Source organism: Balaenoptera musculus, chromosome 3 (genome assembly GCF_009873245.2).
Source record: "Balaenoptera musculus isolate JJ_BM4_2016_0621 chromosome 3, mBalMus1.pri.v3, whole genome shotgun sequence".
In the NCBI taxonomy this organism is placed as follows: domain Eukaryota; kingdom Metazoa; phylum Chordata; class Mammalia; order Artiodactyla; family Balaenopteridae; genus Balaenoptera; species Balaenoptera musculus.
Genome location: NC_045787.1, coordinates 11,708,660 through 11,731,494, shown reverse-complemented (window position 1 = coordinate 11,731,494; position 22,835 = coordinate 11,708,660). Strand labels below are relative to the sequence as shown.

Sequence of the window (22,835 nt, the reverse complement as noted above, 5' to 3'; positions counted from 1 at the left end):
TGGCATCTCTTCTTTTAGTTGGTGCCCAAGTCCGTCAGTGCCCCTAAAGTTCTACCTCTTGGATGCCTGCTATTTGCCCCCTCCCCATGTGGACTCCAGAGGGTCAGTCTGTGCTCCATCAATACTCCCCACCTCCTGGGAAGTCCCAAGGGAGCATGCCTTTCAGCCATCCTAGTCCCTACCAGCCTCCTAACCACCTAGACACGCTTTCCATGGCTTCTGGGTCATCCACATGCCTCTCCCAGTGGGCTCAGAGGCGGTGGGGAAACAGTGAATAGTGGTGGTAGCATTGGCACCCCAATGGGCAAACACCTGGTGCCCATCTGGCCCCTGAAGCTGTGGCTGTGCATTCTTGCAGAAACTGGTCTCCTTAGGACTTCGGCTGTAAGAAAGCCAGGGAAAGAGTGTGAGTAGCAATGGGGGCCACCCAGGCACTGATTTGGAGTGTCAGTCTCCCTGGACATCATGGGTACTCCTGAGGCTGGAGAGAGGCCCTAGAGGATGCATGGGACTTGTGGGGGTGATATGGGGCCAGGGAAGTTGCTTTTCAACATCCCTGGAAAAGTTCATTAAAACCCCTCAATGCCAATGCCAACCTATCATAGGCATTAACGAATATATATATATATATATATATATATATATATATATATCTCACTGCTCTGTGCCAAACATGTTCTAAAAGAAAATTAATTTGGATACCATAATTAGCATCCTCTTCCCCCCACCATTTTATGAAGGAGAAAACTGAAGCATAGAGAAGATACTTTACACCAAAGTTCTACAGGAGGCAACCCAGCCTAGAGCCATCCCTCTTACCCACACCAGTGCCCCATCTCTCACAGAACCTGAATGGTTGGGTTCGACCTTAAATACGACATGCCAACAAACACCCTGAAGACTTAGTTGTTTATTAGTTTCCTATTGCTGCTGTAACAAATGACCACTAACTTGGTGACTTAACCCACATTTCTTCTCATACAATTTTGGAGGTCAGAAGTCCAAAGTCCATTTCACTGGGTAAAATCAAGGTGTTGGCAGGCATTCCGTCCAGATTCTGGGGTGAATCCATTTCCTTTCCTGTTGTGGTTTCTCAAGGTCACTTGCATTGCTTGGCTCATGGCCCCCTCCTGGCATTGTTCCAACGCCCCGTCCTTTATCACACCAACTTCTCTCTTGAGTCTGACCCTCCTGTTTCCTGCTTAGACAGACCCTTGTGATGACAGTGAGCCCACCTGGATAATCCAGGATATCCTCTCCCTTCCCCAGATCCTTAGATTATTTGCCTTTGCGAAGTCACTTTTTTCATGTACAGTAATTCATAGGTTTACGGGTCAGGACATGGACGGTTTTGGGGGCTGAATAATGATATTCAGCCTACCACTGTGGTTAGTGGAGATTTTGAATATGTAAGAATCCCAGTATTAGGAGGGCTAGGAAAATTTTGAATATATTTGCCATTAATTCAGTAGAAACTGGGTGAATATCCAGCCCCATGAATAATAGAGCTGATATTAAAAATTCTCCAAGACTATGCCACTTAATGCCTGTCAGATCAATGGGGGAGATTTGTTGGAAGATTATTGATTATATCAAATAATGCCTTAGACCAGATATGTATTTTAAGCTGATGTGCTATAAGACTTAGTTGTTTTATAATATATATAATTTATTTTCTCTAGAGATAAAAGGGAATGTATTAAAACATCCAATTTATATGTTGGTTTATATATTGATTTTTTTCATGTATAGGTTGTTAAATATTATTAATATACCCCCAACAATAAATGCTTGAAGGGCTCAGTCTACTAGAGGGGAGAGAATTATCTGAACACACGATTACATTACATTGTGCTGTGTGCAAGCATGGAAGGGTGTAAGGATGGAGAGCAGCGGGTGACGACGTTGAGGAAATCTTTCCTAAGGTGAGTCCTAAGCAAGTTGGAAGCAAAGAATAGGAACTTAGCAAATGGACAAGACACAGGGCATTTTTCCCAACATAGGAAGACTGGGACCAGACAGGTGTTTTGGACATTGTGGTGTAACTAAAGCAGATGGTATAAAGGGGTGTAGAGAGAGGGGTTTGGGGTGAGGAAGAAGCCTGGAACCCCAAAGCAACAAGACAGTGTGATTTCTGTTCACTTCACAGTGTTCACATTGTTCTCTCACATCAGATGGATACTTCTCAATCCTTCTCCTACTTGGACTCCATGTCAATTTAAACACTGTAAACCATTTAAAAAAATTTGTTTTATAGCTTTTTATTATGGAAAATTTAAAGAATACACAAAAGTAGACAAAAAAGTCGAATGAAACCTCCATGATACTCATCACCCACCTCAACAATTAGCCACATTCTCTGACAGTTTTGGAGAATTGTTTTATTTATTCTTCTCCTTTGTTGTTGCCGGGGGATTTTAAAGCAAATCCCAAACATCACATCATTTCACCTATAAATACATGAGTATGTATCTTTAACAAGTAAAGACCAAAAAATCACAGTATCATTTATCACACCCACCTATTCTCAGTATCTTTAGTACTCATTCCATGTCCTTTTATTTAAACAATTTGGAAACTGTTGGTTTATTAGAAGGTTAGTATACTGCCCTCCGTTGGTGTGTCTTGTAAATCTCTTTCACTCTATAGCAGCACCTCCTCCCCCGCTTCTCCTTTTAAGTGTCACTTCTTGCTGGTTGAAGAAACAGTGTCATTTATACTGTTAGAGTTTTCCCTGTTGTGAGTTTGGCTGACCTCATCATCATGGTGTCATTTAACAATTTCCTCTGTCCCCACCTTTCCCTTAACTGGTAGTTTGATATAGAAGCTTGATTAGAATCACTTCTTTTTTTTTTTATTTTGACAAGAATATTTCATAGGCAGTGCTGTGTAGCTCTTATTACATCGCATTAAGGGGCATAATGTCTTGTAATCTCACTTGTAGTGACGTTAAGATTGATCAATGAATTTGCCCTCATTTTTCTACTGTAAAATTCTCCATCAATCTTCCACCCAATGGTTTTAACATCTATTTTTTAAAAAAATTAATTTATTTTTGGCTGTGTTGGGTCTTCATTCCTGCGTGCAGGCTTTCTCTAGTTGCGGCAAGCGGGGGCTACTCTTCGTTGTGGTGTGCGGGCTTCTCATTGCGGTGGCTTCTCTTGCTGCGGAGCACGGGCTCTAGGCACGCGGGCTTCAGTAGTTGCGGTACGCAGGCTCAGTAGTTGTGGCTCAGGGGCTCTAGAGCTCAGGCTCAGTAGGTGTGGCACACGGGCTTAGTTGCTCCGGGGCATGTGGGATCTTCCCAGACCAGTGCTTGAACCCGTGTCCCCTGCAGGGGGATTCTTAACCGCTGTGCCACCAGGGAAGTCCTGGTTTTAGCATCTATTGACACTTGCTGCCTAGATTCACTGCTTCATTAAGGGTTCAAATGGTGACTTACTCTCATTTATTCTGCATTTTAAAGCTAGAATTTTTCTTTAAATTCGACCATCTCATAAGCTGTTTGATTGCTGTGAAATACAGTTTGTTCTGGAAAAGCAGGAACAATGATTGATCCTTTCCCTTTATCAGTTTTCAAAGTAAGTTGGTGCCAGAGCAACTTCCTGAAATGACCAAAGTGTTTTTGGTTTTTGCTTTTCAAATATCACCATGAAATCATGGATCCTGTATATTTTCTGTTTCAATCCATTGCAGTCGTTATTGTTTTTATTGTTTACATTTCTTCTTTGGTCCGTGGGAGATGCTGCAAGTTGGCTCCTGTGTCCTTTGACATGACTTCAGTTGTCTTTGACAGCTTCCGTGCTTTCTGGTATGAAGATGCTCCAGGATCACCTTGTGTATTTCCTGCCCCGCTCTAGGAATCCAAGGAACTCTGGTTCCGTTTCATAGGGGATGTATTTAGAGACTCTAGTCTGGGTCCTAGGGGTGTTCATTGCTGCTGAGTTGATCGTTGTTTATCACTATTTCAGTGGATAGAGCAAGGAAATACATTGTTTTCAAAAGGCGAAACATACATCTGAGTTCATAAAGATATTTCCAATCAAGATTAAGATTAACCAGCTTTGGGACTTCTCTGGTGGCACAGTGGTTAAGAATCCTCCTGCCAATGCAGGGGCCACAGGTTTCAGCCCTGGTCCGGGAAGATCCCACATGCCACAGAGCAACTAAGCCCATGTGCCACAACTACTGAGCCTGAGCTCTAGAGCCTGTGAGCCACAACTACTGAGCCCACGCACCTAGAGCCCATGCTCCACAACAAAGAGAAGCCACTGCAATGAGAAGCCCGCACACTGCAACGAGGAGTAGCCCCCGCTCACTGCAACCAGAGAAAGCCTGCGCGCAGCAACAAAGACCCAAAGCAGCCAAAAATAAATAAATTAAAAAAAAAAAAGATTAACCACTTTTTACTTATTTGATTTTTATGTTTGTGTTTCTTTTCTTTTACACTGAAAATCCTAGTTCCTAATGACATTACCCTAGTTGCTTATTTGCTTTATCCTACTATATGGTAGGATATAGACTATCCATTATATATTTCCAATAACAGTCATATTATTATTACCAACAATATGATTACTGAAAACAATTTAATACTTCTTTGAGGTTCTTTCAATCTTCAGTGTATATCATAGATATACACAAAAAATTACTTCACTTTAAAGTTGCTTAAAATAGTTCTTCTGTTTGTGGGTAAGCCACCAACTTGAGACATAATTAGGGCCATTTCTTTTTTTTTGGCCATGCCACATGGCTTGTGGGATCTTAGTTCCTTGACCAGGGATCGAACCTGGGCCCCTGCAGTGAAAGCGCCAACTCCTAACCACTGGCCCTCCAGGGAATTCCCAGAGCCATTTCTTTTTCCATTTACTTTCCATTTTTAGAGATTGTTTTTTAAAAGAATTCGATACACTGTGTTTTATGATTATGTGTTGAACCGTGATAAGTCAAAACTATAAAATATGGTGCGTTTAGGGAGTTGCAGTTTTCATCGTTGTCTTCTCCCCTTATAGGTAACTTTTTGATTTTAGGTTTTTGGCTTATTCTTCCATCGTTCGATTTTAAAAATATAAGCAAATACGTGTGCACGCATGCATTTGTGTGTTCTGCCTTTTTACACCAAAAGTGGTGTACAACACACTGCTCTGCTCTGTGCTTTTTTTCACCTGTGTCTGAGGGATCACACACAGCAGGATACAGAGGTCTCCCCGTGCCTCTCTACTCAGCTGTGTGGCTGTATCATGTTTTACTCAAACAGTCCCTTCTTTTTTTTTTTTTTTTTAAATTAATTAATTAATTAATTAATTAATTTATGGCTGTGTTGGGTCTTCGTTTCTGTGCGAGGGCTTTCTCCAGTTGCGGCGAGTGGGGGCCACTCTTCATCGCAGTGCACGGGCCTCTCACTATCGCGGCCTCTCTTGTTGCGGAGCACAGGCTCCAGACGCGCAGGCTCAGTAGTTGTGGCTCACGGGCTTAGTTGCTCCGTGACATGTGGGATCTTCCCAGACCAGGGCTCGAACCCGTGTCCCCTGCATTGGCAGGCAGATTCTTAACCACTGCGCCACCAGGGAAGCCCAAACAGTCCCTTCTTTTTTTTTTTTTTTTTTTTTTTTTTTTTTTTTTTTTTTTTTAGTCCCTTCTTGAGGGACATTTGGATTGAGCTTTAACACTCTTGGCTCCTTTTTTTCTTTCTTTGAAACATTTTTTTTTTTGCCTTGAGTTCCAATACATTCCTCTTTCTTGGCTCTCCTGCTGCCTCTCTGACTGTTCTCAGTTTCTATAATTTGTTCCTTTTTCTCAACTCACGCTGAATCTCACTCATCCCTGATGCCCCACGTTCACCTCTCTTCTCAGTTTTTACCTTCTTCTTGGGGTGATTACATGAGTATCCCTTTTATGCTGATGATTCTTAGATGCATATCGTTAAGCCCCCATTTCTTTCCTGAAATACAGATTTGCATTTTCAGCTTTTCATTGGAACACTTAGAGACCTCAAATTCAACATGCCCCAAGTGAAACTCATCAATTTTCCCTCCAAACGGCTCATCTTCACTGAATTCTTATCTCAGATAATAGCTTGACCACTTACCTTGCTGTTCAAATGAGAAATCTTGGCATCTCCTTCAGATCTTCTTATCCCCAACTGCTACTCAGCCAGCAGGTTCTGCCAGTTCTGTGTCATCTCCATTCCCGTGGCTGCTGCCTTGGTTCAGGGCCTTCAGTCAGGTGCCCTAGTTTGGGACTTGAAATCTAGGGGGAGTGAAACAAGGTCAAGCGTGTTTACAGCCTATTTGTGGTGGTAGCTGAGGCAACATTGAGAGTCAGGGGGCATCTGGAGACTACGTCACATAGTGTGACCTTGGCTGATATTTGACCTCCAGCATCTCTTGGTTCAAATCAATTATTTGATTTTCTAATATTCCATTTACACACAAGAATTCAGGTGCTTATCTGTTATAGAAAAGAATCTATACACATTGCCACATGCTTTGTATTCAAAGTAAAACAATGACAGATACAAATAGTAAAGGCTTTAAGGATCAATTTCTCTGTAGAGGAGTACTCAGGGTCAGTGTCAATCAGGGCACCATTCTTGGAGGAGGTAAGATGCGAGTCAGCTGGCAAGGGATTTGAGAGTCAAGGATTAGTGGAAGTAATGGGAGAAGCATCTTAAAAAGAGGACTTATAATGCTGTTATGAGCATGGACACTTTGTCCAGAGGCTTTGGACAAGTCACTTTACCTTTCTGACTGTGTTTCCTCATCTGAGCACTTATTTTCTACTCTGACCTTCATATTCAACTGTAGCACTGAGTGAGTCCAGATTTGGGAGCTCCTTTCCTGGAGAGAGGAATGAGGAATCTTGATAGAACATACCTAGAATTCCAGAAAGGGAGCTGAGAACCAGTTAAAGAATGAATAAGGAGACTTTAGGTGGTAATACCACCTCCAGTTCTCACCTGTTCTCTCTGCCCTGGATTCACTTCGGGGCCCCATCTATTCTCCCAAGCACCTGGGGGGCTCCAAGGACTTGTGGGCTCTGGGTTGGTCCTGAAAGACCTGCACTCAAGGCATGAAGAGGCAGAGCCCCGTCCCTGAATTAGGGGTGCCAACTCAGCCTGACTAGGGGTGCCCCTCTCCTGACCTTCTCTGCCCTATGTTCCCGGGATGCTGGGAGTGAATGCAGTCCCTTCCCTCTCTGTTATTCAGTTCTCTTGAGTCTTTAGTGGGATTTATGACATTCCAAATGGCCTCTATTTGCACTTTGGAGTTCTGCAAGAATCCAATAGTAATTTAAAAGAAGATTTTCTAAACTTTAAAGCAGTTGAGAGAATAAAATTCCTTCAAGATTAATTTCCAATTTACAAAATTATTGTTGGAGATTGTGACTTGTGTGGTTTCTGTGTTCTAACAAATGATTACTTTTGTTGACCATCTACAGCACTTTAAAAGACTAATATTATTTGGGGAGTGTCAGGGTATTTCTATGACATTCTTTTAGAACAGCCTTTTATTATAGTTTTTCTGTTAATGTTGCCTGTATTTCTACCAGGTTTTGCTTATTTTACTTTAGGACTGTTATTCAGTGCATAGCTACCATATACTCGTAGTGGATTATACCTTTTATAAAAGTAAAATGCTTTTCTTGGTCCAAATCTTTTAGGCTTTTGTCTTTAATTCTACTTTGTATGATAGTAATATTGAAGCAGCTATTCATTTTCTGTATGTGTGCTATCTTTATCCAATCTTAAAAGGAGCAATTATAAATCAGGAGAAAGAAAATCACTAGGAGAAAAATAGGGACACGGACAGGCAATTTACAAATCCCCCACCCCAAATGGCCAATAAATATTTAAGAAATGTTTAGCTTCACTATTGTCAAAGACTTGCGAATTAAACTAGCAATGGCATAACAGCCATTTCTCATCTATCATATAGGCAAAGATGAAACAAAATTAATTTCTCATGGGAACCAGTGGATACAATTTTTAAGGAATAATTTTTTCTAATAATTTATTGAAATAAATAAGCAGAGATCTATGCAAGGATTTGACCACAGAGATATTCATTATATTGTTGTTTATGACAGTAAAAAATTGGAACCAATCTAAAAGCTAAAAAAAAAAGTATTGGCTAAATAAATTAAGGCCTGTCTAACAATATGATATGTAACCATTAAATCATAATTCGAAGAATATTCAGTAATACGAGAACATTTTCATGATATCTTGTAAACTAAAATTAAAGGTGTACATATGCATATACATATATACATACATGTGTGTATGTGTATATATACATATATATACATATAAAATATTTTTTTAAGAAAAAGGAGATGGGAATCAGAGCATTTCTCTTAGAAAGCACACTGTTAATAATGCTCAGATTATGGTGATATTTATTTTTTTTACCTTTTTACAATAAATGTGCCTCATTTTTATAATAAATAATCGTCAAAAACTATTTAAAAACATTAGTATTATAATTGTTTAAAAGAGGTTAAAGATTTAAAACAAGAGAATGGTATTACATTTTACATGAGCGAAAATGATAAAAATCATTCAGAATGAATTCACTATGTAACTGTAACAATACTGGGATCACTATGGACATATTTGCATGTTTTTCTTCCCTAGAGATTGATATCAAAATTTTTGCCCCTTCAATGTGCTGTATCCCATGCAGTCAGATCTATTTTTATCATTGGTAATCATTTTATTATTTAGTTTGGTTCATATGACATAGATAGGCAAATTTTCTAAATTGGGAATTTTTTAAAGGGAAACAGTTTGAACATAAAGATAAGTTTCTTATGGCTTAGAATTATAAAGGAGGAGACTTTGGCTTCACTTCCACTAAAGCATTCAATAATTTTCCCATCATTCTGTCTTTACATAAATATGAGACAGTAAATGTATATTATTGTTAGCCTTTGATGTACTTATGAGACATGGCTCCGTTCATCATTTCCTTAGCTCATTGGGCAGCGGGTGTGGGTGAATTATACTTCCAGCCGCCGGATGGCAGGCAGCTAACATGCACTAGTAGTCAGCTGTTTCCATATCCCTCTTTCCATAGCTTAGACTGCATCATCTAACGTACTGCGTTTGAAAGGGAAAAAGAAAAGACCCCAACATGTAGTATCTCTGGATCAATCTATTTTATTAACCTCCAGACATAAGATCTTAAAGGGCATAAGACTGAAATGCTGTAAATCTTGTAACTGGAATTCTGAAGATTTCTTTTGAAAAAGAAAAAGAAAAGCCTGATAAGCCTAAGCCTGTTGATTGCCGGCACAGTGCTCCTTTCATGTGTCCACAGATCCATTGTTAATAGTACAGCTTTACCAACTTGACATTCCCCTGCTGGAAATACTATTGCAACAACAATTCCCTGTAAGGAAAATATTTGTAAACTTTAGCTGATGGCTCCGAGCAATGGTAAGTTGATGTTCAGTATATTGAAATTCACTCTAATGAATAATTCAGTTCACTAAATTCCAGTTTGCAATTCTATCCCATTTGATAATCACTCAGTAAACTGATAATAAAAAAAGAGCACCTGCTTGTATAGTTCAGTGCAAGAAAAAAATGTTAGAGTTGATTGTGGTGTAAACCTCAAGCTTCAGTCTAGGCTAATTAAGGAAAGTAGAAATGCAGAATAAGTAAGTATGCATCCTGTATTTAACTAGGGACACAGAGGAAAAAAAGTGACACTTACAGGAGGGGCTGGAATTGCCTTTCACACTTATCAATGCTTCCTTTTGCTGCACACCCCAAATAACACTACTACTACCCATGCAACACATTAAAAAAGGAAAACAACAGTGGCATGAAAAACACCTTCAACAGGCTTAAAAAAATAGAGGTACTACTTAACAGAAAGAAATATCATTTTTGGTTTATTACTATATACACTATAGGTTAATTTAAAAATGATCACCTGCTATGTGTGAGATGCTGCGATTCACAATATTCAAAACCTTTATTTCAAAAAATATCCTAGTACAAATTATATTTCTAAAACGTAATTATTATTCAGGATGAAAACTATTTGAATCAAGGAGTGAGCAATAGAATTTCAGAGCAGGGAGCCTTGAGATTCAGGAAGGACTCCATAGAGGAAGGGACATGGGGACAGACCCTTGACACATGAATGGAACTTTAATCTGAACAGAAGGAGGGAAGTGGGTTTCAGACAGATTCTGAAGGTTCGTTTGGAGAAGAACGTGGACCCTCATTGGCGAGAGCGGGCGATGGGTGATGTCCTTGCCCAAGGGGGAGGTTTGTAGGAAAGGGAAGGAAATGGCTTGAAGCTCTTTTCTTTCTTCACTGTTGCACATTTTTGGCCAGAACTTCCCCTCCCCTTCAAGTCTTGCTTTTCTCTATATATCAGAATAAAATTTTAATATTTAAACGAGAGTTTTGACCTGATTTTAATGAGATTGAATCTCTATAAGAGTTGAATGGAACTAATTAGAGAAAAATAAAGTCTGATAGACTGCTTACCACTTGGAAAACTTTCTACAGGACAAACTCTTGTGACTTAAAAATGTTTTACATTTCATTAATTTTTTTTTTTTTTTAAAAAGGTCAAATGTAATTCCCCAACGAGGATAACATTTGGGAGGAAAATCGCCTTCACCTGTAGTTCTTATATTCGTAATTGCCTCACATTTTCTCTTCGGAGACTGCTGTTTTTGGCTTTGTGTATTTTCTGCATTAGAAAAGCAATAGCTTTTCTCCTATTAGTCTACATCACTCAGTGAATTAACACCTTCAATTCTTGTGTTTCTGTGCTTTGTTATTATAATGTAATAAGCAGTTGGGCACACCATGTTTTCTTCCTTCTGTTGTTTGGCTGAAATACCCACTCGCCAAACAACGATTCTGTCTGTGGTCTGCTCTAGTCTTCTGGTTGATGGTGTGATCCTGATTTGTTTCAAAATGATGCTCAGAATGGCAAGAGAATCGGTGATGATGTGCAAGAGGGCACGTGAGATTTGGTTGAGAGGTGATTTTCCTTTAGGCTTGAGGTTGAGAAAGGAGGGAGACTGAAGCAGAGGGGGAGGTTAAGAGAGAATGAGGAAGACCCAGATGTAGAAGGTGGGATAGGCCTCCCTCAGGAAATGGCAGTGATACGAATGCTGGGGTGGTTTCATGGGGAACAGGGAGGCACTGTCTTCCTTCTAGAATTTTCTCTTGGAGCAGATTCACATGTTAACCCTTTGCTTTGGTAAAGGGGGAGGAAGTGGAAAAGCAGAAAGTATTTTCTCCTGGCCTGTTCTAGCTCACTTTCAGAACACTTAACTGCAAGAACATATTTTCCTTTATCTTCTGTTGTAAAAGGAAAATGGTACAGAATTTTTAGCTTTTTAATTTTTCCCTTTAGTTTTTAAGTGTACTATTGCTCCTACTTTAATTAAATGATTTAGACTAATTTCAAAACTGCGTGTTTTTTTTTTTTTTTTTCGTTTTAAATTTTTGGCTGCACTGTGCAGCTTGCAGGATCTTAGTTCCCCAACCAGGGATTGAACCCTGGCCCCTGGCAGTGAAAGCTCAGAGCCCTGACCACTGGACCTCCAGAGAATTCCCTCACAACTGAGTTTTATGAAAAGTTCTTATCTTTTAAACTTTATTGCATATTAAGGGTATATTTTACACACATCGACTTGATATCGCAGCCTGGATTCCAATATACCTTGATAGGTTCTTATAATTTAGTGCTTTATTATTGACTAATTGTGGTTTTGTCACCTTTGCTAGATTATAAACTCTTTATATCTTATACTTGAATAACGTTATGTTGGGTGTATCAGAGAAGCTCAATAAATATAATGGTGGTTGACTTTGATGAGATTAATGAGCTATACTAAAACATTTTCTTAAAATATATAACACTTTTACTTAAATCACACCTAAAATATGGAAATAGGGAAGGAATTATACAACCAGGTTTTATCCTTAGCCTTTTTCTTTGCATCTTTGGTTACTTTTAAACAAGAACTTTCCCATATTTTTGATGATGTAATGTTTGAAAGTTAAAACAATACAAAGAAAATAATTGTTCAGATTAATTTCATGTCAAATACTAAATCACCAGGTAAGGGCTACATTTTCAAAAACCTTGCCTTATCCTGGCCTTCACGTTTTCATACCTGGTACATTTATGTCCCCGTAATAATGGACTTAATCAATGGAAGTTTATTTATGTAATTAATTGTACCATTTTACTTGGATATTTGAATCTACCTGGGAGCTGCCTTTGAATACAAGACCCAACGTCAACTGTTTTTTGGTGGAAGACTTAGTAACAGATGGAAAAACCAGGGAGCTGGCAATTAAGTAGCAGGAACTAGATGTTGCATTATAAAGCATTGTTAAGTGTACTTATGATAGGAAACGCATGTATATATATTAATATTAATTGGGTGTCCTTTCATCACCACTCTGTCACGAAAGTTGTGATGCTGGTTTTGTAAGTCGTAAGCATGAAAACTCACCCTAAAGAAGCTTAGAAAGAACATTTGGGATGCATAGCGTTTATATAACTTAGTTTTGTTAGCAATAAAATGAATTTCTTCTTTTTTAAATTTTTGTTTATTTATTTATTTATTTATGGCTGTGTTGGGTCTTCGTTTCTGTGCGAGGGCTTTCTCTAGTTGCAGCGAGCGGGGGCCACTCTTCATCGCGGTGGGCGGGCCTCTCACTATCGCGGCCTCTCTTGTTGCGGAGCACAGGCTCCAGACGCGCAGGCGCAGTAGTTGTGGCTCACGGGCCTAGTTGCTCCGCGGCATGTGGGATCTTCCCAGACCAGGGCTCGAACCCGTGTCCTCTGCATTAGCAGGCAGATTCCCAACCACTGCGCCACCAGGGAAGCCCATGAATTTATTCTTTATGTACGCAGTAATGGAGTTTATGTTTCCTCTCTCAAATGATATTTTCACACTTTTGCTGTTGAAGGAAACAGCAGTGTTTGAGATTTACCTTGTGAAACCTATAGGCAGTAATGACATTTATTACAAATTATGTTACGGTCTTTAAGAAAGTTGAAGTCTAGAAAATATGAACAGGTAAATAAACTGGGTTATTTTTGTCTTCATTGGCAAAATAAATTTTGCTCTCTTGGTAGCAGAGTAACTTATTTGTAGCTGTAGGTTGTTTGGGGTTTAAAGACCTAATTAGCTGCTGGATGAGGTTATACATGGGACTGTTCATTCACTTAATGAGCAGTGCAAAGATCCAGAAACACAGCTGTGATGCAGACAGACCCATCCTTGACCTCTCAGAGTTTGCGGTGGTATTGGGGGAGGTCAGAGGTCACCAGAAGCAAAGCATCTGAGCCTCCCCTCGAACTCTGACCTTCTGTCAGCTGCTTTCTTTCTGAAGCGATCATTCTCGGCTCTGACTGGACACATCCTCCTTTGATGTCTCCCCAAGTTTACCCTTAAGCTTTTCAAAGAGAGACAAAACATTCTTTCGAGAAATTACTGCTTGGTTTCAGATACATAGATTTTCTGTATCTGATCACATTCTTGTAATCCAAAGTTCTTCTGCCTCACGAATCAGTGTGTCTCATTTTACTGCCAGACACCCTGGCATGGGTATCAGTGCTAACCACTGGTGTTTATAAATACGTCTTGGTTATTTGCATGGGTTTGTATTTATGATAAATATAGTAAATGAGGGTTTGCAAAGTCAAGCTCTCATACATTGGGAGGTTCCCCATGATGGTGGCTAATTAATGCACTTCTGATGGGGTGGTACTAGAAGCCCTGGGAGGTGTTCTTCTTTATTGCTTTTAGAAGATGTATCCTGAGTGAACCAACTAATCATCTCTAATATTAGGGTTTGATTTTTACACTGAATGACATGTGACTTCATTCTCTAAAGGAAAGGAACACGATTTTGAGGTTACCATTTCATGACATTTTAGCACAAGAGAAAAGCAAAGAGGAACTAGGTGCAGGATTAAGTAAGAATTTTGATGTTTGCTGGTGAACCTGATTCTCTACTTTTTTCTTGCCCTGTTTAACAAAACAAGCACAACTGTGATAACAGCAGATAGCCCTTAAAATGGTCCTCCAGTCAACCTTGGGCCCCTGGTCCTCATCCTGTAGCTGTAGTCTTGGGTTCCTGGAGGCTTGTCTGTATCTGTTGGCGAGAGTCAGTGGGAGCAGGCGGATGGGAGCTGAGGGACCTCTCAGTATTATTCACTGATCCCTGATGTCTTCAGTACCAGAGGTCAGATCTGGGGATGGGCAGTGACTTAGGTAATGAAATATATTTTTCCCCTAAGTAAATACCCGATAAACTAAATCAGAACCAAAAGAGATGGAATATGAGTTGGAGTTTCTGTTGTTTTATATTCAGGAAAATGATCATGCCTTGGTGCCTTAGAAAGCCCATGTGTGGAACAGTAGCAACTAAAAGGTAACATAAAGGTAAAGATCATTTGTGTCTGCTGCTTTTATAAAGCAAGAACTATCCCATTAATAAGGATTCTCTTCCTATCTCTCTAATTAATACTGGTCTTATATTTGTTTGAACCTTGGATTTCGGAGAAAACATGTAATTAAGGCATAGGATCATTCCCAAGCTGTTGCTTATCCTTTAGATTATAACTACAAACAAGATTCTAGTTAAAGAAATATTATTTTTCTCAGTTGTGTGTGAAATAATGCTAAAATTTTGGTCTTAAACAAAGAGCCAGTGGGATAACTGATCTGGAAAGGGTTAATATGAAAAATTATAACCATGCTAAGCAGCCAACCCAAAAGCAGGATACTGGGTGGACTTATTACCATGAACTCCGTGATTTGCAGCCAAAATTTGATTTCCATATCTTCATTTGGAGCCCCTGAGCTTGTGCTTTGGTTTGGGAGGAGAATCTTATAAAGTATTACAGCTTTATTTTTTTTACTTTTTAAAATTTTTATTGAAATGTTGATTAACAATGTTGTGTTAGTTTCAGGTGTACAGCAAAGTGATTTGGTCATACATATACATCTCTATCTATTCTTTTTTAGATTCTTTTCCGTTATAGGTTATTATAAGATACTGAGTATAGTTCCCTGTGCTATACAGTAGGTCCTTATTGGTTATCTGTTTTATATATAGTAGTGTGTGTATTTTAATCCCAAACTCCTAGTTTATCCCTCCTCCCCTTCCCCCTTTGGTAACCATAAGTTTGTTTTCTATGTCTGTGAGTCTATTTCTGTTTTGTAAATAAGTTCATTTGTGTCATTTTTTTAGATTCCACATATTAGCGATATCATATGATATTCGTCTTTCTCAGTCTGACTTACTTCACTTCGTATGATAAGCGCTAGGTCCATCTATATTGCTGCAAATGGCATTATTTCATTCTTTTTTTTATGGCTGAGTAATATTCCATTGAAAGCACTATAGCTTTATATACAAAGAACAAGTGTCATGGTCCAGGGGATGTCATTTGTTCAAAATTGGGCATCTAGAATGGGAAAAAATTCCTATGGGGAAAACAGTAATATCAAAGATGTTACAGCACTGTACCGTTAAAGTGATCAGCCTCATTTCAGATGATTCCAATGATATCATAATTTTTTCAATGTTTTGTATGCCACGTTGTAAGATTGTATGTGTAAAATTCATGTTAAAATAACGTTTCGATTACTTTAAGATGCTGTGTGCTTGGGATCCAAGTGGCAGAGATCACTCACTTTGTTCATGCATCTTGCTTAGAGCTGGACAGTACTTGTAAGGTCATCTGGCCACCTACCGTATGTTGTTCACGGGGAAAATGGGACCAGTATGCCTGGTGGTTTATCAACATCACACAACCACCTAGTATGTGGGAGTCAAGATCAAAAACATGGCTTCCCAAAGCCAGGACAACACTGTTTCTATGAATATGTTGAAGTGTCACCAGGGGGAAGACAAGAACTCAGAAGGTTGTTCCTGAGATTTTCTTGATATGTATATACCCCGCTCCTAGTGCCCAAAATTCCTAATTTGTACACTTTCTGCTTGAAAGGTACTATACAAAATAACATCTGGAATGTGCTTTTAGCATCGAGCATCTCTCTTCCTTCATTGTATACCTGCACAACTTGGATGTTCTGTTTAGTGTATGCTTTACTCTAAATGCATCAGCTTTCTGTATCATCCTCTGGGATTTCACCTGTGTTTCTTCTTTCCTCTCTTGAATTTTGGCAGATGAGGCTTTCAGAAAACTTACGTGTCTTTTTTTGCTTTTGCTGCGCAATTTCAACTCATGGAAATGGTGGCAAAACCAACTAACCACACCACTTAATTTAAGCTTTCAAAGATTTTTTTTGAGAGGAAGCAGCTCAAATAATTATTGAATTCGTATATGATTGGCTCTTGTATTCTCTTTTAATTATGAGTTTTTCCTTTCTATTATGAATTTAGAAATAAAGAAAAAGGTGCTGGTTGTTTTTGGTCTTTCATACACTGACCTTCACGTTTTCAAGATGAAAAGACCAATAGGAAGAGCAAAGAACCAGAGCTTTATTTCCATTTCTTTAGTCATCTTGTCTTCAACGTGCACGCTTTCTCTAAATTCCCCCATTCCTGTTGGGTTATTATGATTCTTCACTTTACCAAGCTTGATAAAATGGAATCACCTTGGACAAATGTGTCTACTTCCCCCATTACCAATTGTCAAGTTCCATTTCTCTGTTCCTTCCCACTCCTTCAACCAGGATTTCTATACAGGAGTAGCTCAGGGGTGGCAAAATGGTGGATGGGATAAGAGGACTTGCCTTTTTTTATTTACTTGTTTGTTTTTGAGTGGCTTGGGTGACCACTGCCTCCGCCCGTCTGTCAAATCCTTTATTTCCTCGGGCCTAGGATTCTGACTTCCGTCTTTCTTTACTCCCATCCTTCAGCATAATCTTCCTAATCAAGACTTTCATCAGCTTATTCTTCAATGACTCCCTAATGCCAGCAAAGGCAGTTCAGCCTCCGCATACCTTTCCGAGATTAATCACTCATGTTTCCTCATAACTGCAGCACAAGAAAGGCTTTCTTTTGAACTCCAACCTCTGTGCTTTGCTGGTGATATTTTCCCCATATGTCATGCCCTACCTCTTCCTATTTGAATCTTACTGTTGTTCAGAGCTTGACTTAAATCCTACCTTCTCCAAGAAGTTTTCTTTGATCATTAGATATCATAAAACTGTATTTCATCTGATCTAAGCCATTATCAGATAAAAGACACACCACTGTTTCCTTTACCACTAAGAAAAACGACTGTCGGTTAATCTAGGATGCACTGCTTTCTTAGAACTTTATTTTAATCGAAGAAAGCTCTTTCAGACTTAATTAAACATAGATTTAAAAAAAATTGTATGTCACCCTCATGCATCCATACAAAAATAGGTGCAATGAATAGGTTAAGAAATTTCTAAAACTTCTTCACATTCAGGGTCTGACTCTCCTGGGATTTTCTTTCCGTCTACTGTCATTCATTCTGTAAGTTGTGATGCTGGTGTTTTCTTGATCTTCCCAGAAGGTGTCAGTGGAAGATTTTCAGAAAACAACCAGGACACACATTCCTCCCTCAAATGGATCTTCAGTAGTTTGTTGACTGTGATATTGAGGTGCTGCAGTGGCCTTGTCATGCTGTCCGGAGTGCCACTGAGTCTGTGCAAACTCTGGCAATGACAACTATGTCATGATTGCTGTTGACCAACAGTTATAAGGGTGCATAGCAGGTGCACCCAATTTCAATATGGTAAAAGGTGCAAAAAAATGTGCAACTCAGAATGGATGAAATATGGTACTTTCTCATCCCACTGAACTCATTTACCATTTTTATATGCTGCCCCTGTATCATTGTTTACAAGGCCATCAAACTGATGAATGTGTTTAATTCTGCTGGGCGTCGGTAGGACATTTAGAAGTAGAAACCTATGAAAAATGTGTAGATGGTAACCAATAAAACCTGGATCTACTCTTTCTCTTAGGACATATTGGGAAATCAAGAGCAAAATTTCCAGATAGCTCTAGATTGGGTTAGTTTAAATTCCTTGGGAGTTTGTACGCTACATTGGTATTGTCACTAATTGTAGTCATAACTGTTCTGCAAATAAAAAATATAGTCATATTTTTCATGTATTATGAGCCTGTGAGGATCCAGGAGTTTTACATATATTTAAATCATCACAAGTCTGTTAGGCAGGTGGGTTTATTTCTAATGTACCATTTAGGAAACAAAAGCTCTGATGTCATATAGCTAAAAGAGGACAGAGCTGGGATTTAAATCCAGGTGTGTCTGACCCCAGTGCTTGCAATTTTTTATTATACCACATGGCATAGGTTGTACATACAGGGCTGCAAGGCCCAAAGTAGGTAACTCTTCGTAATTTAGGAATGAGTTCAGGAAATTTAACACTTTGGAATGTAAGCATAAAATGGCAATAATTCAAAACACAGATCCAAGTGAAGCTTGCCCCAAATTTTCTTTTTTTATGGCACTTTCCACAATTTGTAATCATATTTTATTTATAATTATGTATGCATTTATATTTATTTATTTTATAGCTTCCCCCAGTGAAGACAGGAACGTTGGCTTTTCATTGGTTCTGAGATGTCCATTTTTCACATTTTAACATCTGTGAATTCAGAATGCAGCTTAAAATTGAGGTTGTATTTAAGTGTAATTGACAGCATTTTATTTTTTCTCTTTGAGTGTTCTATAAAATAATTATGCATCTTACAATTAATATTTTTTAGTGCTTGACTAAGTGTGTGTTTTGGTTAGCTTAGTGTGTAGTACAGTGCCTGGCCCCATAAAAGGTACTCACATTTGTTGAGTGAATGAATGAATGAAAGTGAAACTTTAAACTTTGCCTGAAGGTACTTGAATTTCTGGATGAAGTCTCCTGCCTGCATGAGGCCCGTTGTCCGCTCTTGTTCTCTCATTATGTCTGACTTAGGATTTGGGAATGGCCAATAGTCTCAGCCTGAAACAGCGCATCGTCCACAAAGATAGGGCTGCAGGTCTCCTCAGTTTAAAAGTTCCTGTAGGAGGAGTGTTGCCGCTGAAGCTTTTGCCTGGTGGAAACCACCCACGGGAAAACCCTCTTGGGTCTCCCTCTTGAGCATCTCACTCTTCTTCAATGACCAGAAACCAATTTTATTGCAGGCTGGCAATTAAGGGCAGGTGATCAGATGCAGATTCAGGCTTGTGCTTTGCTTTGTTTGTGCTGCTGAATGACAATTCTCAGTGAGCTTCCTTTACTCAAGGGGATTCCTTAAGATACCTACTGCCTCTGCCTTGCCCACTTTGAGGCTGAAATTCAGCCACAGAGGTTGAAGACTTTGCAGTTTACTGCAAAGCCTCGAGAGAGCCATGGTGACGCCTGACAAACACAGAATGAATGCCATCAACCATCTGTGGAAGTCTTCCCAGAAAGTAACTCTTCCCAAGAGAGAACGTTGTAAATGGGCTGCTGATGAAATGAGGATGGTGCCTAAAGTACCATTAGGGAAGCTCCAATTTCAATGTAACTGATGAAAGAGAATGGATGATGTAATGAATTGTGACCTCTGTCCTGAGGTCATGTGTTGACACAGGATTCTTGGGACTGATACTTAGATGCTGAACAAGGAGGATGAGAAAATTCTGCGATTTGCTGGTGACCTTTCAACACCGCACAGAGGAGAATGACTACTTCTAGATACTGTCTTCATTCATCATTAGAACAGAAAACAGCTGCTTACTAATACCCGGAGGCTGATTTAAAGAGCATTCCATAAACAAACTCTAACTTCCTGTGCTCTAGCGCTTTGTTTACCAAACAATATTTAGTCTAAACGCTATCTCTCTGTTAACTCTACATATGGAGGCCATGCCTAATATTGGCTGTTGAGCAGGTGAATTTCCCAAGTTCAGGTGCCAAATTAGCATCCAAATTAGTGGTAGGTGTCAATACCAGATTAGCATCCTGGCTTTCAAATCAGTCTCTTGTGAGGTTAATTAGCAGGATATTGGTGGGATGGGTTCCCTATTTCCTGTTTTATCCTTGGATGACCTGATTGGATTTGAGTTCCTGAAACTTGAACTTCAAGGACTAAATCCTGGATTCAACATGCCCAACCTTAACTGTCCTGCCTTTTATTCATCTTGATGAGATAAATCACACAGACTAGATCTCTCAAATCACATTGCCTATGATTTCCCATCATATCTTTACAGTAAGGATGATCAAGATGTTTAGTCACAAAGTATAAATTACCTTGGTTTATTTGTATGTACAACGGTGTGAGCGCAAGTAATTTATGGACATCATTTTCTATTTGCCTATGAAATAGGCTGCTTGTTCTTTATGGGGAGAAAATGGCTCCTTTGGGTTACAAGCAGCCTATCTGATGGTCACAGTCACAATGCTGGTAGTTAACCACACAGCCGTTTAGACAGACAGACTGAATTTCTCGTACAACTTATTCAGAGCTGTGGCTTCTCTGCTTTCTATTTTGATACGGTTTAAAGTTACTCACTGTTCAAAGAAATGATTCAAATATCTCTATGGACTCCAAGTTTACTGTTGGGCAGTGTATAGAATTAAATGAACATCAGAGGTTGTGTTGCAACCCAGCAGTTCAAATGCTTTGATTGGTTGATAAACATGAATGAGAGGCACAGTTAAACTGAATAGCAGGTAAACAGTATTACCCTAACAACACAAGGCTTTGGAACAGAGGAGAGGGCAAAGGGGAGGGACTGTAGAAGGAAAACAAGGAGAGTATAGTTGCACTTTTAATTTTTATGCCGTGTATATGGTGACTAATATCTTCAAATTAGACATGTAAACGTGAACTTCTGGTCCTCCAAGGGACTTTTCATTTGAAAGCCTGTTGGATGATGAGTAGGGCTCCCAGGGGTTAGAAGATCATTCTGGAAGAGTCCATAAGCTGAACAGATTGCTGTGATGTTTAGGATCGGTAGGAGACAGTTCTGGAAGCAGAGCATCACCTGTGTTTTAACGGTAAGGAGTTGCTGTTTGTAAGCTTGCACGTGTGTCTTAGATCATCATCTCTTGCACCTGTGTGCAAAAATACCTTAAAAAAGTTCAAAGTTATATTCAGATGAATTTGTGAGAAACAGTTTGTCTACTAATTTTTGGATAGCCCATAAGGCTATATGTTGATATTTCAAATTAAAAAAAAAAGGGGAGTGCATCTTTAGGCTTCTCTGCACGTTGCCACATAAACTAGAACTACTTGTAGAAATACAGGCTTCAGCTTTTGAGATGATGCTTGCCGCTGGAAAAAAACCCATTCAGAGTGCTTTGGTGACTGCATTCTCCCAGACCTGTAAGCTTTTGTTGGTGATGAGAGATAATTAAGGCAGATTCTAGGCTGCAAGTTTTCTAAGCCCTTTGAAATGACACCCTTCCCCGCCTTCTAAAGGCCCAGAAATGTGGTCACAGATCATGAGATGCAAGGATGTGCCTTTGGAGTCACATTGAAGAATGAGCTTCCCTAGCCTAGGACTCATCAGCAGCTTTTGATTACGCAGGTGCATAAAGAGATGTTTGGAGCCTCTTCCACGGCTGATTAATGTCAGAAGAAAATGGAGGGTTCTCCAGAACTCTGTTCTCAACATTGAGGCATGCTTCTTCCTCAGGGCTTGATCGCTGTATCTTTTATGCGTCCCCGGCAGCCAGGTGATCCTGGCCACTCTTGCAGCCTGCTTTTCCACCACAAGACACAGGAATGCTGTCTCTGCATTTCCTAAGCACTCTGCCACCAGCCACCCTCCACTTCCCCTCGCCCCACCATTCTGACGCATCCTTCCCAAGGTCAACATCTTCCAGCCAAGCCCTGAAACTTGTTTGGCTGCAAACACTTATTCTTTAAGACCGAATGCAAGTGTCGCCTCCTCTGAGAAGCCTCCCTGACACTTTGAGGAGGCGGCAGGGGCTCCCTTCCCTAGGCCCTCTCAGCGCTTTGCTCCTCTGGCGGCTAGAGCCCTCGTCACATCACTGCAGTGAAATGACATTTGTCTACTTGTGAGTCCCTGGAGGACAAGGATGATGCTTTCTTCATTTTTAAACAGCCTTCTGGTAACACAGAATCTGGTACTAAACACACCTTAATTTATGCTTGTGCAATCGAGTGAATTAAACTTTTCACATGTCTGAATGTGTTTCCAATTCTTCATTTCACTTTTCCATGCTTCAGTACCAAGTCTAAAAAATTAAAACTGCTGATAAAATCTCAAGTATAATTAATGAATTAGGTTCTCTTTTGGCACGAATGACCTTCTGGGTGTATGTTTTTTGGAAGTTTCTATATATTTAGGATGCTGGTTCTGTTCACCTCCCTGATGTATGACGTTAACAGAATTACCTTAATACTGTTGCAGTGTATTATGTAAATAATTACACATTTTTTTGTTTAGTGCATTGATTTGACAATTTATTAAATTATAACTTTGTCATCTAAAATAATCAATGAGAAAGAATCCAAAACCACTTAACATACAAACTGTAAATCTCTCTATATTTAACCTTAGTCTGGAAATATTACTGTAATGATGCCATATTATAATTAGGTTATTGTAATATAATAATTGACTGTATTCAGAATACACATCCAAATAAACCATAAGCTCTCTGGGTTTAGAAAAGTCAAGCCATATATCCTTTTTGCTGTATAATAAACACAAATGCTTTTCAATGAGAAAGCTTGAAATAATTCTGTATATATTGACTCAGTTATGTACAAAAATATGGCTCAGATATGATGTCTGCCTTCTTTTTTGCTTTTCTCTTTGATGAAGAATGCTCAGTACCAACTTCCAAGCATACAATGGACATGA

The 22,835-nt window shown here is 39.3% G+C and overlaps 1 protein-coding gene across 1 annotated transcript in view; it reads left to right on the top strand.

Moving 5' to 3' along the window:
• Positions 1-20,914: 20,914 nt before the first annotated feature.
• Positions 20,915-22,835, top strand: part of DNAH5 (dynein axonemal heavy chain 5) — a 213,525-nt gene continuing 211,604 nt past the window's right edge. The window contains exon 1 of the mRNA XM_036849308.1: positions 20,915-20,997. Within this exon, the coding sequence (XP_036705203.1) occupies positions 20,941-20,997 (57 nt within the window). The 5' untranslated portion in view covers positions 20,915-20,940. The remainder of the gene's footprint in view (positions 20,998-22,835) is intronic.